At 35.8% G+C, this 14,276-nt stretch overlaps 1 protein-coding gene across 3 annotated transcripts; it reads left to right on the top strand.

The window, feature by feature from the left end:
- The first annotated feature begins 264 nt into the window (after positions 1-264).
- MS3_00008853 (uncharacterized protein) lies at positions 265-13,879 on the top strand. Of its 3 annotated transcripts, XM_051217196.1 has the most exons (9): positions 265-647; positions 679-881; positions 3,000-3,161; positions 5,434-5,622; positions 5,763-6,051; positions 6,088-6,303; positions 7,960-8,163; positions 9,852-10,051; positions 11,769-12,709. In XM_051217196.1, exons 1-9 carry the CDS (start codon positions 543-545, stop codon positions 11,929-11,931), a joined length of 1,731 nt encoding a protein of 576 aa, XP_051073891.1. In that variant the 5' UTR covers positions 265-542; the 3' UTR covers positions 11,932-12,709. The 3 variants fall into 3 exon arrangements, with proteins under 3 accessions (XP_051073891.1, XP_051073889.1, XP_051073890.1); XM_051217194.1 differs by having other exon boundaries at positions 5,763-6,303; positions 11,769-13,879; XM_051217195.1 differs by having other exon boundaries at positions 679-910; positions 5,763-6,303.
- Positions 13,880-14,276: the final 397 nt, after the last annotated feature.

Here is a 14,276-nt window from a genome sequence, read left to right as displayed (position 1 = left end):
GTCAAATGCTGGAATTCGCTTCCGGTCGAGCTAGTCTAAGCGACTTCCCAGGAGTCCTTTTAAGAGGCAACTCGATCTATTCTTAAGGACTAAGGATAGTATCACACAGTGATTTACTAATTTCTTTTCCTCTTTTATTGTTAACATACCTAGGTTCCTGCCTGGAGGTATTGGTGATTCCCTGCTACTAGACACGGAAGCCTGTTAAGCGAAAGCTTCTTCTATTCCGTGCACAACCATTTGAACCATTTGAAGCAGTGGTGACCGCACCTTCAATTGACTCTTTCAAGAGAAGACTGGACACTCACAGGAGCATAGTAGAAAAGGACTAAAATAGGCCGTAATCCTTCTGTCCTTACTACACAAATCTGAATCTAAATCTGAACTAAAATACCTATATTAATGGACTAATCAAATGCGAATAGAGATCTGGCGCGAATATTCAACTGATAACTGCTTCTGCTGTCGTTTCTGTCCGTCCCAAGTGTCTTGGAGAATGGATATTGGGAAAGATTGCACCGTGAACTTTAATCATTGAAAAGATGGAAGAACTTCAAACTGCCTTTGTGGGGTCACCTCCACCTTCAGGAGAGGAGATTTGCGCTTCCGATATAAACTTTGATAGGACTCTTCCTGGTTTGCATCAAGTAATTTAACTTCTATCTAAGTAGTTTTTAGTATCTTGGAACAGATTTTGTAGATGTAGGCGGGAGAACGTTTTTGGAGCCTGGGAGTGAGACTCATATGTATGCATTTTATCGCAAGGATGTTGTGTTGGTGCCCGGACATTCTCTTCCACTGATACCTTATGATCCATTGGAATCAGATCTTCTCCAAAAAATTAATAAGGAGAGAAAGCCCTTGATATTTCTTCCTGGGTAGTGAGTTGTCATTGTTCTACGTTTTCCTAGTGAGCATTGTATTTCACACATTTGCTACTTGTTTTTAATTCACAAGAACTAAAATAAATTGTTTTTATTTTTGAGTAGAAAATATTTGTGTAACTTTTTTGCTGTTCATTTACCCCTAAACCGCTAGCTATGATAGGTGCAAAATGAGTGCTGTTTTACTCTCAAACTACTGCAAAGTGATGGACCCAGGCAGACTTGCCCAGTCATCTCTACAAATGATTTCCTAGTTTTAAAGTGTGCGTATTTCAGTTATCTATTCGCATATCTATCTAGGCTGTTTATGTCTAAGGTTCAACCCTGAAGCGATCACTTCAGAGAAATATATGACTAATTTATATATATCAGGACAGGATGTTCGTTTGACAGCTGTCTTTTGTAACTGTATAAATCACTAGCGATTCCCGATAATTACCACCATCGCCAGGATTACCTACAGATCACAGTTTCTGGCTCAGGAATGCTTAAATGATTCATACTGGGGTCATTTGCTGATAACTCGAATATGTACTGGACCTGAAGTAATTTGAAATCGTCTGTTGGATTGTGATAATGATCTGCTATGAGCTAAATTTATCTTCCGTTTTGGCAGTCGAAAAGTATTGCGCTTAACGAATTTGTGTAAGTAAACTGGCTTCACTTACCATTCCATTCAAAGTGGAAAAATATTGGTTTAAGTCACTTGACAAAAAATGTGTGAATTCTCTTACCAATTCGTTGTGTCACAGTTATGATCAATGGGCTTCTGTAGTCCTTACAATTTCAGTCAGTCATTCACAACGTAGAACCTGATACGTATGTACATCTGTTCATGTTGCCCTACCCCTTAGCACACCGAGATGAAATCGTCAGGCCGAAACGTGGAGTTTATTTATTTAAGCACATAAACATTGGTACAAGGAGGCACCAAACAGATATGCGCCACATAAGTCGAATGATTTGTATGAGGGCCGGGATACTGCCCGGGTGCCCAAACTGAAGCAGGAAATCCCGGAATAGTGAAGGTAGTAACAGTATTAGTGGGAATAGGAAGATCAGGCATCGAGGATACAGTTCGACAAGAAAATATAATTTAGTGAAGGAAAGATAAGATACGTCCTGGAAAATTTAGAATCTCACGATTTGAGGTAAGACAAAAATGGATTCATCTGTGTCATTGCAAACGATTTTGAGCCATGTCATTTAAAGTCACTAACCATTGGTTACGATTATCGTGCGGACCCCAGCCAGGCAGTTCACACCTATTAACATGGCTAAGTCCAGTGGTCTATGTGTCCCCTGTTTTTATTTGACTGCTTATTGGCTTTTTCCCGTTCTACTCCATCAGGAAACCGGTCGTTAAGGTTGATGGTAGTTGGGCATACGTGACATTTCCCAACCATCTCAGTCGATGAAGATTTACTACATCGTCAGTCAATTTGTCATCCTTACCTAGCATCATGTTCCTAACTCAGGCATTACTTGCTTCCTGGACCTGAAATAGACGAGCAATGCTTCGAAGACACATATAATCGAATACCAGTAACCTACGAATATCCTCTTTTCTAATGGCCATGTCTCACCTTTCAATGAAAAACATTGCCACAAAACTTCATGATCAACGGAGTCGAACTCTACCTTAAGGTCTCTTACAATCCGGTCTTTTCCAGATTGCATGTGCGACAATAAGCCTAAGTCCGTAAATTTACAATTTTCCAATCCTTACGTAAATATTCCGTAATCTTTAGGTCAGTCTGTGATACAGAGTTGGGAACAATAGGTGCACTTAATAATTAAGGAAAACTGTTCTGACTAATCCCAAAGACTGTCGTTTCCAACTCTTAAGGAATGGTTTCATAATTTATGAAATTACCAAGGGTCGCACATCTCACCAGTTGAGCTATCCTCTTTACATCCAGATTGTCTATCATAAATTTTCTTGAAATCTGTCCTAATCTCTTTTCAGACAAATAATTATGGGGAACTCTATTTACTCTTCCTATAGAATTTCTTATAGCTAATTTGGGAATATCTCATTGTGATATTTTCAACCTTTAAATACTTGTTTTTAACATTGGCTTTCATCTTGCTTTCCTGTTTGTTGAATTTTAGTCAAGATCATGTGAGCTTGGGGGATTTTATTGGTTGTGTTGGTACTACGGCTGACTTAGTTGCCATCTGTATTCCTGATTCAAACGAAAATGCTCCTATTCGTGCTATGTTTATTGGCAGACAACGGATTCGTATCACTAAAGCAACGCGTGACTCTTTATAGTAATTTTTTCACATAAATTATCGACTTCATACCAATTTTTTATTTGATCGTAGCATAACTATATTCTTCGTTAACACTGATATAATAGTTCCATGCAGTCCAGATTTATTTCAATAAACGAAAATACTCACTGAGAAGAGTTCTCTTCTCAAAGAATTCGTTTTTAAAGCTGCACAACCGCAACTATATACTTTACAGAAGGATAATCGGTAATGAGTTAATTACGATAATAACAACTACTCATTATAGCAGTAATAGATTCGTTAAATATAGTAACCGAGCGAAATAAACTAAAACACATAAATGTTATACTTAATAGTAAATTGACGGTTCAGTTCCTATAAGCTTGAGTAAGAAGAATAAATGGCATTTTGTGGTAAGATGAAATGTCGAAGCTGTGATGACTTCTATGATCGGAAAAAGCATGGTAACAAAATGAGTCGATTGGGGGGGGCAAAAGGTTAGCTGAGAAGACAGGAGGGAAAGTGATGAGTTTTAAAAACTTTAAGATTAAGGCCATAGTTTCTCGTGTATATATAGTTCTGGGTTTTCCAGATGTATCGTGAAAGGTTCGGCAGTGTTGAAAAGACGATGATTCACTGTCTTTGACAGCTTTTTGTTTACATTGTAGATGACTAAACTATATGTATTTTAGTCGAATGACATGTGTCCACATGGTGTTCGATTTTGGAACTTCGTACCAAACCGATTCTGCATCTTTTCAGCCAAGTTGGATTGTGTTGTTGAATTCTCTCGTATAGACCGCGCACCGAACGACACGTAGAGGTAGCCCACGTGAGCAGGTGGATTGATTAATGTCTATATAATTGGTCAAACATCAGAGTTTGTCCTATAAATTGCAACTGAACATTGGTCGACTGTAAAATACTAATCGTAAGGTAGCTTGCTACATGGATACGAAGAACTCACAGTCCCAAAACGACATAATAAAGTAGACTTCTTATGGAAAATGGCTATCGAGAGTGGGTATCAACAGAAATTTGTTGACAAATACAATTCAAACTATGCTCCGACGTCGATTTTAAAGGTGAAAAATATGCGGACATCTTGAGAAAAATTTGTGACTATCAAAAGAACTTTCTTCGCACCCACCTTACGATTAGTATTCCACGATCGACCAATGTTCATTAACAACATTCGACTATTTGTATACGTATTTATCAATTCTCCTGCTGTCATATCATCAGAACTGGATGAAATTAAGAAGATGAGAAAATAGTTATCTCCATGAGATTATATATAAAAGATAAAGTAGAGATGTTGCGCAACTCTGATTGGAGAGTAGCTAGAGGTTACTTTAACTATTACTCACTGCTTCACCCAGTCGCCAGGTCTAAAAGTAGAAAATACAGTCTTTTTCCGGTATATTTACGTTGGCCGCTGACATTCTAGTCTCAATTCTTTTGATTAGTCTTCGCAGCTGCCCCATGTTTAATTTCATTAAAAATCTATCTATTTTATCTCCTGTCCCCATCAGGACTCAATATCTTTGCGTTAAATTGTAGATATGGTGTGAAATAGGTTTTAAATGTCAAATGTTGTGACTTTTTTTAGAGTACAAGTATTTTGACGCATGTTTTTATTTGTTGAAATAATGAAATCCTCCATAATACTTTGTACTTGATCGATAATTACTCATAACATTGAATTACTGTCCTAGCCTCCTAAAATAAACTGATATTAATTTAAAATTGAGATGAAATTTTTCCTGGTAAGTCGACACGCTTATATACAAAACACTGGACGCAAGAATAATCATTATAGGTTGTTTAGAACAAGCAGTTTTTATGACGTGAACTTCGTAAGCCACTTACGCATAAATACAGCTAAGGCTTGTCTGTCAGGGTTATATCTTGCTCGTCACCTCAAATACACTTTACTACTCATATTTTGAAGAATAAATATACAAGTTGACGTAATGAACCTTTCAATTAATATCATCGCGAGCGTTTAGTTTTCATTCAGAAATAAGAAACTTAGAGTCATAAAATCTTTTGTCATGTTTTCCTATCCATTCAGTTTTATAAGGATTGGTAGTGTGAGCAGTAAAACCTCCTAAGGTAGTAATAATTGAATATCCTAAAATAGAATAATGTAATTTTTTCTTGTGGACTGCTTTCAGAATGATAGTTTTCCTCACTTGGCCGTTTCAATCTTAGTTATTGTTCTTGTAAGCTTCTGAACGATACATTTGTAAATTCCCACGTCTTCCTTCATATTCTCTGTTTCACTTCGCTTTCTTAATTATAGCCCTCTTGTTTGTCATGGTACAATTTTACCAGAAGCATCTTTTGATCGTGAAATGGCCAGTCACCCTTTGGGTTGGGGATTGATTCCTCGATCATGGGCTCGTTTCGGTCGCGACCCACTACCAGCACGTCCAAGTTCTCAGAATTCCAACTCATTAAACCAAGTTTCAGTCAGTGCAGTGTCTACAAAGTATGTTTAGCATAGTACTTTGTTGAATGATAACCAAATTTCATTGTATTTTCAAAAAGTCATTTTTTAAAGTGTCAGTTATGATCTGTTGCGGAGGATCTTCATTGTTAAGACAACTTCCTTGCAATTATTATTTTTAGGTATTCAAACACTCGTCCCTCTCACAATAGTCTACCCAGTTCTCCCCCATCACATTCTCTCACAGTAAACTTTTGTGTCCCACCAGCAGGTAATGCCTTTTCTATTTTCGATTCCCGGTTGAGTACCTGGAGAACTGCAGGACCCATCAGCTCTGGAAATATATATCCGTCATGTAGCTCCGCAGGAGCTCGACTTGATCATTTTGTTGACGATGGTTCAGACCAGGAAGACAACTCAAAAAAATCGAAATGTGATCCTGATAAGTTTGACAATGAAGGCGATACGGAGGTAAATTGTGCATCATCCAGTTATAACGAAAAGCAGGGTGTAAAATCAGGAAATAAACTAGCTAGATCTTCCTCACTTTCAGAAGACATTGAATTAATTGTGGATCGTGCTGTTGATCGAGTTGGCAGACCCTTTCATTATCGTATCAAACAGCTTTGTGATCCTCGTCTCTTGGCTCGTCGTGATGTTTTAGCCGCAGTTGCGCAAGCTTACGCTTCTCTACCGTATTGGGTTTATCGACAGTATGATTTGGTAGGTTTCAGTTATCATCTTTCTGATTTTCATGTCTTTAAATTGATTTCTTCATAGTATTTCATCCGTTTCATAACTACAAAAATCAAATAAATGTTCAAATAATTTGTTTATGAGGATCTCATTTGACAGTAATATTGATATCAAAGGTGTACGTAAAACAATAGTTTATGTTGGTATTCATGAAATTTACTTCATTTTACTTAGATCTGTAAATTTTAAGCCTTTTACTTATATGATCTGCCAGCGATTCCGTGAGAATAGCCAATTCATTTACAGATCTAGTTTTATTTGTGTATGTAATCAATAACAGGTGCATCAGGAACGTTAAAATTTAAGATTCGTATCTTTAATGAATAATTCCTCTCAGATCACATTCAATTTTAACCTAAAAGCAATATATCATTATCCTACTATGTCAAGGCCATCGTTTTATGTACCAGTTTAGAAATCATCATTATGTGTGAAGTGTTGAGAAGTTGGTGAATCGATGAAACAGTATATATCGTGTAGTTGTGAATATATGATGATGTTATACATATAAGCTATTGTTTTGTTTACATTAGCTTTATTTCGTATCCACGGCTTCACTGTATGACCCTTAGGTACAATATTCTTGTTCACTTTCCTGGGAATATAAATATTATTACCTCAAAAACATTTAAAATTTATATGACTTTCATGTTTACGTATTGCACTAATATATGTGGATTCTCGATTCATTTGTGTAAAACTAACATTACTTTGGCCCACAATCTTTTCTGTTTTTCATCTTTATTCATTATCACTAGTTATTTTTTAGTTTTAATACGTGCCTAGATTCCAAAAAGGGTTTAGTGACTAAAGTTCACTCGCTCCTGTACGTAGCCCTGAATTTTTGTTTATCGATCTACCAAAATTGGTTCCAGTTACCTCTTAATAACAGTTACATTTTTATGTGACTAACTATTAGTGCCTCCGTTTCAAATAGGTGAACAAGCTTATAAACAGTTCGGTATCAAGTGTGGATATTTAGGAGCTGTTGTTAAAAAGTTTTATTTTTCCATATTTATAACCTGACTGAAACCGATAGTCTGTTGGATCAAATACTTTATCTTGCTTTGTGGATAAATATTTTGGACTAGTCTTTGCAACTCATTTTCATAATATACCAGTATATTTGGTAAAATATCTGCTAGTTTTTAGGAATACACTATACATGGTGTTTTATTAAGAGTAAAATGTCACTAGATATGATCATCTTATTTGAATAAGACTGATAGTTCTAGAGGAAGATTGATACCATAGCATGTTCCAAATTCAGAAAAAACGTTCAGATTATTCTGTAAAAATATGGCATAATAGAAAAAGGTGTTAAATGAGCTAAAAAAACCAAAGTTTAGTCTGCTATTAGCGGTATCGCATTTGTGGTTTTTTAATCTTTGGTACAAAAAGGCTTTAGTGACTTACTGATATGGTCGAAATCGCTTACGTGACTAATGGTAATCTCAGCCACTCATTGATAACTTGTCCAAAACGAATTTTCAAGTGATACTCCCTTATTCTATACATAACGAAGCCAGTTGTATTTTGGAAGTGAGTTTAATCAGCCCACTTGTTTGCTAATTTATTGTACATCTTCTAAATCGGAATGCTGTTATATTTAATTGGTTGTAGAATTATTTAGTTGCAGCCATTCAAGCGGAACTTTATAATTGGAATGATACTTGGCAAGTTGATAAATGGAATCCTGAATTAGCCGTCCCTTTTTCTTACTGGCTAATACAAAATCTTCCGATGTCTGGTTCGTTGAAATCTCATATATTGGGTATCGATCATGTTGTACAACGTTTACGAGCTTTGCTAGAAGTTATACGCCGTGTGAGTATATGTATACATATATTTGAACGTAAACTTTGTTACGAAGGGAAACGAAAATATACATGCGTCACACAAATAATTGGGTTTTTGTGAGCTTGAATACTACCTGGGTCCCCAAAACGGTAGTAGTTGGTTTTTCTAGGGAACCACTCTGAGCGTTTGACCCAGAGTTCTAATCCAAAAGGTAGTGGAGCAGCGTTATACGATGCGATCATACGGCAGCCAGTGACCAAGAATATGTTCATACGCCATTGATTTGGAATCGAAGTTTCCATATTCCTCTAGGTAGATCCTCTCTACTTGCCAACCCGGTTTAATTACCGGACTTCGCTTTTCTTCCTCTGAATTTTGTAAACATGCCCACCACGAGAAGGCAGTTTGTAGGACTTCTGGAGAAGTGGCTATATACACCTAGCCATATAAGAGCATTTCGAGAGTAAGAGCGGATTATTCTCACTTTCCGTCGTGCCAGAGCATTTAGGCTCATATATATAGGAGGTGGTTTGTGATCAGTTCGAAGTTAGTTATTTGGTCGATTTGAGTTTTTGAAAGTATATCTGTTTTTAGGGAGGACGCTATCCAAAAGCTTTTTCATAATATAATGACTGATGGAAGCCCAATATCTTTTTTAACGCTCAGTTCTTGTCACTGATAGATGATGGACCCATATAGCACTTATATAAAGGTCTCATAATACCTTTCAACTAAATCCGCATGATAGAATGTTTTTAACGGTTGGATTCATGTGCTGATCTAAGCTAGACCATCATTGAAAACCTGAAAACACTGAGCGGCCGTCTCGTTCTAGTGTGGGACTCCACAGCAGTGGGCATCCACAACCCTACACGTGGGACTCGAACCCAGGACCTTCGGTTCACGTGCGTATTCTTAACCTCCAGACCACTGAGCCGGAATCCAGTGATGTTAATGTCTAACCTCAGTCGACCCATGATCTTGCGCAACCCTTCATCCATTGTCCGAGATGGATAACTGTCTCACTCGACACGGACCAAACTCCATTGGTCAATGCTTCTCACTAGAACTTCAGGAAATCGATCTTAAAGCTAGTCACTAGTGAGCTCATGATTATTATCAGAATGCGAATCTGTTGAAATCGTAGTAATTTTGAAAATCGACTCATGAATTCAACTGTTAAAATCACTACGATCACAAATCCTCATTCTGAGAATACTCTTTATTAGATATCATATGGTTGTTTCTAGTAGTCGATGGTGGGTGTGTACACATTTGCCGGTACTATTTCTTTATATCTATTATTAAAAATCCAGAAAGTTCTGCTTCGCTCCGAACTCGTTGAAAGCTAGCTTTACTAGTTTTTCATGCATAATTTATTTACTGTTGTTTCGTTTTGCTGTCTCTTATCAGTATATAAACAATACGAACGATGAACTGCAATTGTTTTTTGTTCATTAAAGATCACCAGTACATTCCCATTTTGTGCCAGCTTACCGACGTCATTGTAGTTGCATACACCCTTATATATACTATTTTAATGATTCCCATTCATAGGCTGCTTCAAAATATTAAGTACTATTGTTGAATTGCGTAAAACATTATTATCACATTTCCCCCTAAGTTTTTATGTTAATTTACTGATAATACCCATTTTCCTCTTAAAAATCAATCTTAAATTTCTGTTTTCTAAAAACACTATGAATTTTCTTTAGTCGACAGCCTGTGTTTGTTCATCATGTGATGCAAATATCACTTCAAACCAATATATTATATGCCTTGCTCAAGAAGGAAGTTCACAGACGTATATTAATCCGTCTGGCATTTTACACGATATTGTAACTGTGAGTCAAGTCACACCGAATTCTGTTAATCTTATCGGTGAGGCCTCAGCTGAATATTCCTGGTTCCCTGGGTATGTTAATAAGCTGCTTTTCTGAATATATCTATCAAATATTTTATAATGTAAAGACGCAATAAGTCTTGTATTACCGAAAATTTGATTACTGTGATTCTTGCGGGACGTTTTAAAAAGGATTACCCCCCAAAATGTAGACGTTGTACAACACTTTCACGATTGGGATTTTTCAACCATTCTGTTTTGACTTATGGTTTGTCTTTTTCAATCGGTACGCCTACAATCTTCTAATATAATGGAGACAGATCTTCCTCAAACCTTTACCAGGCCCCTTATGCGTACTTCAATATATTAAATTATTAATTGTTTCCAATGTTCTAGCATTATGAGTTAGTACAGACGTTGTGTGTTGTCACTCTATCTAAGTTTGTTTTTCATTAGTCTTTAGAAGTGGTAATTAGTCTCCCATGAAAACCACTTATTATAGACAATTTAACAACTCAAACGAACAAATAATTCATCCCAAACTCATCTCTTCAAACATTTAGGCCGTATCAAGATTTGTAGAACAAATTAACAACTCATTATATGTGAAAATGATATTTGAAATAATCTCAGAGATTGCAATTTAAATATCATTTTCGCATATGATGACTTCTATATACTCGGTGCCCAATTTCTGTAAAACTATTCGTTCTAATCTTGACGAATATTCGTATAAATCAACAAATATTTTGGAGTTTTGTTACTTAAATGACCCGGCAAAATCAATTGAAAGACAAACATCATAAATTATTTCTAAATACGTGCATTCTGTGCAGATTGCCTCTATATTGCCACTGAGTCACAAGCACTATAAGAAAAAGCGGACAAGCCAGTGACTATCTGAACTCAGTAGCTTGGTGGATAACGCGATATTGGACGGTACTGGGTTCGACTACTGGAGTGAACATCAGTCCTGGGATGCAGGTATATCCGACTGACGAGTTCCGAACAGGTCAAAAGGCGCATCTCGGATTCCACTCCTAGCTACCATCCACCTGTGTTCACTATAAAGAGAGCCTTCTCGATTCATAAATGTTCATGTCTTTCGCCCATAGTGTATAATGTACATACTGATTAAATAGACCATACCAAAGATATCAAAATTATGAATTAATTTATTTTGTGATTTGGCTCCATTAAATGAACCATTGGCACGAATGTGCATAATCATCAAAATAAAACGAATTGTTGATTCATTTCATTGGTTCTTATTATTGTGAGAGATTATCTCATTTTCTCATTGTTGTAGTTAGTATTTTTAAACAGAATAACTCTTCCATGTAAGCTTTTGCGCTGCAAAACATTATGTGTATAAAAATATTATCACTCGAAAAATAATTCAAGATTCGATAGGTCAAATAACAGATATTCCATTCTATAGAATTGTAGATGACCATGTACTACATACTGTGTCACATGAGCAGTAGTAAACTATTAAGGATAGTCGCCATTACTGGGTAGCCAGATCAAAAGATTTCGTATATTAGACTTCAGTTCCCCTCTCTCAAATCGGAGGCAGTCAACTGTGATCTTTATTTACTCAGTTTGACGAATCAACCTGGTAAAATAACGCTATTCGTAGTCAGCATACTGGTGAAAGATTTGTGTTGGTTTTGATCATCATAATCTGTCTAACCAAACTTTTGTACATAATTTTTTCTAACAACGCCTTTTAATTTCTTATCTACCTTGTGTAACTACGTGCTCTTCAATACTTTCACTATTTTAGTTATTCTTGGACAATAGCCAATTGTAATAGTTGTTACCAGCATATGGGTTGGTTATTCAAAGCGTTAAATGATCAGTTACGTCCACGAAAATTTTGGGGTATCCGACGTCAGACAGTTGTACCCGGTTTAATAAGTGCATCAGATTGGCGTCCTTGTATTTAATTTGTTAAGGAAAAGTATCTTGATTTTTATCTTTCTTTAACAAAATTGTTATCAACAGATATTGTCTTGTTCATTTCCTTTGTCATTAAAGTTTTATATGTGAAATTTGAGTCATATATATCGACAACACATTTTAACTGTTGCGAGTTGTTTATACGCATAAGTTCATAATTTGTCATTATTTTCCTCTAAGGTTATCCCTCGTGTTTATTATAATTTAAAGCTGTAATATAAACAAACATAACTGTATTTTTAAAATAAACTGTTCACCTCGGCTTTAGCTTCTAAGGATTTTTTTTCGAAAATACTGTTCACATTTCGATTGTACTGCTTTTCTTCCTAAATGTGATTTTCATTTGTCAACTCTTGCTCAGTTCAAGTCTGTTTTTTCTGTCGGTCCACAGGTTTTTTGTTGCTTTTTCATTAATTTTAAAATAAAATTGAACAATTTGAGATCGAATTAATTCGTTCATGTTGAATGCATGGGTACTCATATGATGCTTTTGTTGAACATTTTATTGCTTGTTTATCTATTATTTCTTTCACACTAAGCAGAAAACTTCATTGATTTTATGATGACGCTCTCACTTACCTACTCATTTAAATAACTTATTTTTCATGTAATCAATCTGTGTACATTTGGCATTCATTTTCTATCTTATATGATTGAGTGAATGACTTCTATAAATTGATTTATAAAATTTAGGGAGATTGTTACTTTAGCTAACTTTATATGTCAGCATTTTTCATGCTAAAGAAATGTTATCAGTATTGCTGATATTGATTTTATTGTTTATATTGTTAATTTTAGGAAACCAATCAGTGTTCCCTCATTGCTTCTTTATTCTACCATTTACCAGGGCCATAGTTTTATAGTCTAATGATTTAATATAGGTGCAGGTTTGCCTTTGGTTGTCGTCAGTATGAACTGACGATTAATTACTTTTTATTGGGAGCTGATTAGATAAATAACTACATGTAACACTTGATTATTATTCACTATGAAACGCTCATAACATTTGACATCCACACATTTATTCTCTCCCTGTAAGTACGTAAATGATAGGACAAGTTATTTAATTCTCTTACTGTTATAACACAGTACACCTCATACGTTTATGGTGTTAGATCTGTTAGACTTGTGATGTTATGTCAGAAAGTCATATTTTTGATGACACTAGTTACAACTTAGCTGCTATCGATAAATTTGAGATTTCACTTAACACGGAGGAGGATAATCATATAGTCCTTAATTTTATATATACGATCTACAGGTACTAGTTACTAAAACTTCTTACATTGTATGATGCTTTAATTATCATTAGTTTGTTTTTTTTGGACTGGAGAAGACAGTTTATCCTGGATAAGCAGCTCATTAGGTTATTTGATATTGACTTAATGTTAGTCTTCAGACAGCTTTAAATCTGTTGCAATAAATTTGTTCTGTGTAGTACCTACCAATTACCGAGACGTTCTACTTCAAAAGTTCTCACTATTTCTCAGTGTGATTGAACCACGACGATTATACATATAAAGAGATCAGAGGCCAAATGATTATCTCGGAGGATCTACGTTTCATTTAATTCAATACGTTGAATTGTTGAGCCAGGCACTAAAGTATGTCCTACGTGGATAAGTCGTGTTGAGTAGACAGCAAGGAGTGAGAGCACAGTAAAAAAATGAACGAGAGTAGCACGTGGTGGAAGAAACAATTCAATATTCTCTATGAATGTAAACCCGAATAATCGTTATTCAAACAGTAAAGTTAGGATTTAATGTAATGCGTGAATTTATTTCGCTTTCGATAGCTGAGTGTAGAACATACAATGCGCCATCAGAGCAAACGGACTCTACATACACAATATTTGCTGCGGCAACCTCCGGTATTTTTCTGGTAACGCATCTACAACTTTCATTTCTTCATACAAATAATTTGTTAGGTCTTCACACTGCTATAATATACGCATGAAACTGGTATTATCTATTCTAATTTATCGTGTCTTGATTGCAATTTCTCAAAATTATAAATGCTGCATGGTGGCGTTTTGTTTGAATAATATGCAACCGACGACAGCCTGACAAAATCGAACAGATTCACGTTAACTATATTTTCTCTGGTCACTGACTAAAGATGTGTTATTCCGACAACTCACATATCGTGTCTTAAGCTTGCATGTAATGCTTACACACCGCGAATCACCAAAATATACTACGGATTATTTCATTAAAGCAAAGCATTCCAAGTGCACAAACTACATGCTAGTTAGGGATCAGTTTCTATAAAATTGACGGCGGGAGTACCAAAACCGCTGAGAGGATGTTACTTGCTTGTGCAAGTCTCCTTA

This window comes from Schistosoma haematobium, chromosome 1 (assembly GCF_000699445.3).
Source record: "Schistosoma haematobium chromosome 1, whole genome shotgun sequence".
NCBI lineage: Eukaryota > Metazoa > Platyhelminthes > Trematoda > Strigeidida > Schistosomatidae > Schistosoma > Schistosoma haematobium.
Note: the sequence above shows the minus strand (reverse complement) of the source record. Positions and strands in the feature narration are given on the sequence as shown.

What these genes read in the sequence shown, in the direction of transcription:
- MS3_00008853 (XM_051217194.1), top strand. Translation starts at nt 543, where the DNA reads ATGGAAGAACTTCAAACTGCCTTTGTGGGGTCACCTCCACCTTCAGGA. An exon ending in TTGATATTTCTTCCTGGGTA is followed by an intron (nt 882 to 2,999) that starts GTGAGTTGTCAT and finishes GTTGAATTTTAG; the next exon opens with TCAAGATCATGTGAGCTTGG. An exon ending in GTCAGTGCAGTGTCTACAAA is followed by an intron (nt 5,623 to 5,762) that starts GTATGTTTAGCA and finishes TATTATTTTTAG; the next exon opens with GTATTCAAACACTCGTCCCT.